The following is a 5,059-nucleotide window of genomic DNA, read 5'->3' on the forward strand; positions in this document are numbered from 1 at the left end:
CAGTAGTGGTAACTGAGGTAGGCTGTGGACGTCACAAGTAGGGCTGCACCGATTAGTTGAAATAATCGATGACGTCCATATATATTGAGAAATATGTTAAATAAAAATAATAAATAAATGTTTATATGTTTTTATAGTTTTTTTTCTAGAGTGACTTGAATTTTGCATGATTTAGTTCATTTGTTAGATTGTTAACATCTTGCACTATATTTCTTTTACTTGAATTTTATATGCTTTGGTTGAGATTTTATGTTGATGTTAAATCTTTTAAGCTTTTTTTTTGTTAAAGAATTGATTCTAGAGTGCATATTTTGTGTCCATGAAAAAACTATTACAGAAATTACAATATTAAAGAACTGTTCTTGTTAATTTAATGAAAACATTTTAAATATCCAGTGCACTCACATCAGAATAACTTATAGATTTGTTGTTAGAATAATCGATTAATCAAAAAAATAATCGTTAGATTAATCGATTAGAAAATAATCGTTTGGTACAGCACTACTATTTTCATATTTTACATTTATCAACTTTGTCTATGACTATTCTTACTTACATGTAGCCAAACATTGTTTTTTTCCTTCATCTGAGCTGCAGATCACAAATTCAAATCCAGTTCAGATTGAAACCTCTCTCTGTGTTCACATTTAATGCAAACATTTGAATCAGCTTCAGTCCTTCTGAGCCTTGATGTTCAACATTTTTTTCTGCTTTGCATTTTAAAGACAACTGAAACGAAAATAAAGTCGTTAAAAACTGACTGTTTGCAGGCTCAAAATGGAGAGTTAATGTAATGATTTAACAATTAGACAATCACCGGAGACAGTAAAATGCAAGAAAATCTATTCAGCAGCTGCTCCAGAGCTTATTCATTAAGATTTAATCAATAAAAACTAAAAGAGTAAAAATGAGATCTCGTGGTCTTTTTCTTGGCTCATAAAGAAACTCTCACCTCACCCCAAGCCAGTACAGAAACGGACACTTTTTACCTAGTTCCTTATAAAAATTGTTTTATTTTTTAGGCTATCAAACCACAAATACATGGAGGTTAAGAATGAACAGTGAGGTTTCCTGCTTTGTTTGTAGTTTCAAAAAGACCTTGGGAGACATTCAGACTGGCACCAAAGAACGTCCAAAAACTGAACCAAAAACAGCCATAAAAAACATAAAGAGTAAGCACAAAAACAACAACAACAAAAACCACAAATTCTGATATAAAATGTAGTGATATAAAATATAAAAAAAAAACAGGGCCAGCAACAAGCAAGAAGAACACTCAAAAAACAGATAGTAGATTTAATTAAAAAAATAAGTAACTGTTTCAGGTGACTTAATCTTTTTTAATTAAATCCACTGCATCCATCTGAAAACGAAACAGTTGAGGTGACAATAAGTTGATGTAAAACCGTGTAAAACATTTCCAACACGTACAGCAACAGAATATGTTTAATCTGCCTGTTTTGTGTCGTGTTCACTTTGAGTTTCTTGCTCTTTGGTGGAATGAGTGGGGTGGATGTTTGTGCCTGATGGGACTCGTTGTTTCATCATCTCGCCTTTCTAACGACTTCATCGCCCCTTCTGTTAAACGGAACCAAAAAAAAAAAAAAAAAACGAGGGAAGGAAAGCGCAGTCGTCGCAGACAGCAGCAGCTCACTTGTTGTTGAGCAGAGAGCCTGAGTGTTCCCACAGATTTGGGAAACAAAACGAAGTGCAAACACTAAATTTGGCATTGGCAGCTCAGATAAGTTGGGTTGGAACCGATCTGCGTTGGAAACACGTGATGAATCCTTTTTTCTTTTTTGGCTTCGTTTTCTAATGACAGACGGCTCACCAGAAATGGCATCAAGGAGGTGGCAAGTGACGCCTTCAACGGAACAAAGATGTACAGATTGTGAGTCACAGACAGACGCACATTTACACACAAAAAAAACTCTGTTTTTTTGTTTGTTTGTTTGTTTGTTTTTCCCCTATTGAATTTCTCTTGTTCCCACTTCCTTTCAGGCTCCTGAGAGGAAACAAACAGCTATCTCACATCAGCCCCAGGGCTTTTGTAGGTTCCAGTGAGTTGGTGGTACTGTAAGCATGATTCACCCTCATCACAATCGTTTGTTAAGCTCATGGTTTAACAAAAACAAAGATGCGATTTTCTAGTATGACGTTACAAAAATAAGGGCTCAGACGTGTGACTTTTGATCACAAAGTTTTGTTTTTTTTTTTACTTTTTAAATCCTCAAACAAAGAAACACCTCATCAAGCTCAATTATTATTAGGTTGTTGTTGCTTCTTGTCTACCAGACATTAATGTTGCTTCTGTTTAGTTAGTTTTTTTTTCTGGCATTTGATTTGATTTTTATGTATTTTGAATATGTTTTGGTTCAGGGACTTTCATTAACCTAGTTTCCAAAGAAATAAAGGACACCAGATAGATAAACCCAGAATACAATTATTGGAAAATGAATAAGTACAGCAGAAATGAAGCAGATTAATAAAACAGAACTAATAAAAAAAAAAAACAGATTTTTCTGAACGAGCTGAAAACACGGTGTTCAGGTGAAATTAGACAAAATAAAACCAGTAATAAACTAAAATATAAAACTAACTTTTTTTGTTGAATTTTAATATTTTGCAGAGACGTCTCACAAACGGCTGTCAGCTCTCTGCCGGGCTCCGTCCTCGGCGGTCTGAAGAAGCTGGTGGCAGAATCGGCCTATCAGCTGAAGAAACTCCCTCCTGTGCAGGAGTTCACCAGCCTGCGCTCGGCCAACATGACGTACTCGTCGCACTGCTGCGCCTTCGTAAACATGAGCAGAAACAGAAAAAGGTACAGGTGCACCCGAAGGCTCAAAAAACAGGTGTGTTGGAGTTACGTAACCAGGTTATGTCAATGCACGAGTAAGTTTGAAGCAACTTTCGCATTTTCTTTAAAAATAAATGTAAAAGCTGCTTTACACTTACTCAACTCAGCTGAGTGTTAATTGTTGACATAACTTTGTTAAATAAAGCCAACACGTATGTTTTTTAAGTGTATGATGTCATTTAGAGCCTTAACAACTAATATATTTTTTACAATTAAGACTTTTGTTTTCATATCTTTTTTTCTTTGATCTATTTTGCTTTAATACTGTTTAAAATAAATAACTTTATTTACAAATATTTTCAATTTGTTCTTTTATAAATTTCAACAAAGTTATGCAACACCCAGCGTTCACACAATTTCTTACTTTTTTCTGTTGTTTTATATAATATTTGTAATATATTATTATAAACAGAGTTCTACAAAGTACTTGAAAGAAATAAAGTAAAAGTAAAAATACCTTAACAGAAAAATGACTTTGGTACAAATGAATTTCACTGATAATTTACTTAAGTAAAAGTCATAAAACTGTTCACAAAACGAGGAAAGTAAAAGTACTTTTATGTACACTCTAAGAAATGAGGTGTTTAATTTACTTAACCAAATTGGTTCTACTAAACAGAGTTGAGTAAACTGAGCAATTTACATATTTTCCTTTACAAAAAATATGTATATTGCTTCGTATTTACTCTAGTGGAACCAGCTGACATACCTTGGTTGAGTAAATTCAACACTGTAATTTTTTAGAGTGCATAAACAACTCCTTTCATGATGAGTTCAGACATTTAAATTTGTAACTAGGTGTTAAATTCTAAAGTAAAGAAATAAAAGTATGATTTTTAGGTTTCAAATGTAATAAAAAAGCAAAATAACAATTTTAGAAAATACTTGATAAAATTACAAATCCTCAAAAACATATACTTAATTACTGTAAAGAAGTAAATGTACGTATTTACTATAAATCTCTGATTAAAACTGTTAATGATGAAGTGCTTAGGTAATAATGAAGTTATTGCCATAAATGAATTAATTATTTTGCTCACAAGTTCTGCACTTTGTGTGTTACCTGTAGGTGGCACCCTCAGTGTGTCCAGCCCGAGCTGAGGAGCATCCAGGCCTTCAACAAGGAGCACTGTTCCAACTCCACCGACTTCGACTGCACCCCGAAACCCGACAAGTTCAACCCGTGTGAGGACATCATGTCTCCTGTCTACCTGCGGATCCTCATCTGGATCATCTCGGTCCTCGCTCTGCTCGGCAATGCAGTGGTTCTCCTCGTACTGTTGGGTAAAACACTGAAGTCGCACCGTTGTTTTGCCTTCTTTTACCTCGTTCAAAACAGCGTATGAGGGTGTTTTGATCAGTGGATTTTAAATATGGTTTGGCTCTCTGATAAGAAACAAACTTTGCGTCAGACCTTTTGTCACATGTTGGGGTTGAAGACTCAGGCAAGAAGATTAGTTTTAAGGACTAAGAACAGCCATCGTTACAAGAACAAACAGAGCTTGAATAAAAGATGTGACACTTGATGAAAGTAAAAAGGAAAAAAATTGTATAGGTCCTCTGAACGGGTTCTTCTCTAATGAAACGTTTCGTCTCTCTTCCAAGAGACTTCTTCAGTCTGAGAGTTTCAGGCAAAATTCAGGCTTTTGAGTCCTGCCTCCAGGTGACTGATACTCACATCACATGGCTATCGTTCACACCTAATTAATACCTATTGTTAACAGTGGGTGGAGTGATACTGCCAATGGCAGCGCTGTAGGAGGGGGACAGCAGTTCTGGCCATTAGAATTAGCTCATCTGTGTTGGGACATTATTTTGAACGGGTACTTTGTTTCCCCATTCAAAAGAATGTCCCAACACAGACGAGCTAATTCTAATGGCCAGAACTGCTGTCCCCCTCCTACAGCGCTGCCATTGGCAGTAACTCTTCACCCACTGTTAACAATAGGTTACCTTGTTAACAATTAGATGTGAACGATAGCCATGTGATGTGAGTATCAGTCACCTGGAGGCAGGACTCAAAAGCCTGAATTTTGCCTGAAACTCTCAGACTGAAGAAGTCTCTTGGAAGAGAGACGAAACGTTTAATTAAAGAAGAACCCGTCAAGAAGACCTATACAATTTTTTTCCTTTTGATTTTTACCTGGATTACTGAGATGCATCAGGACATTAGCATCATGTAACACCCAATCAATCCTTTTG

The 5,059-nt window shown here is 35.5% G+C and overlaps 1 protein-coding gene across 1 annotated transcript in view; it reads left to right on the forward strand.

The window, feature by feature from the left end:
• Positions 1-5,059, forward strand: part of fshr (follicle stimulating hormone receptor) — a 17,937-nt gene that overhangs the window by 9,089 nt on the left and 3,789 nt on the right. The window contains exons 8-11 of the mRNA XM_014006956.1: positions 1,823-1,891; positions 2,002-2,076; positions 2,630-2,821; positions 3,927-4,141. Coding sequence (XP_013862410.1) covers positions 1,823-1,891; positions 2,002-2,076; positions 2,630-2,821; positions 3,927-4,141 — 551 coding nt within the window. The remainder of the gene's footprint in view (positions 1-1,822; positions 1,892-2,001; positions 2,077-2,629; positions 2,822-3,926; positions 4,142-5,059) is intronic.

The sequence above is a fragment of the Austrofundulus limnaeus genome, unplaced genomic scaffold (assembly GCF_001266775.1).
Source record: "Austrofundulus limnaeus strain Quisiro unplaced genomic scaffold, Austrofundulus_limnaeus-1.0 Scaffold39, whole genome shotgun sequence".
In the NCBI taxonomy this organism is placed as follows: Eukaryota; Metazoa; Chordata; class Actinopteri; order Cyprinodontiformes; family Rivulidae; genus Austrofundulus; species Austrofundulus limnaeus.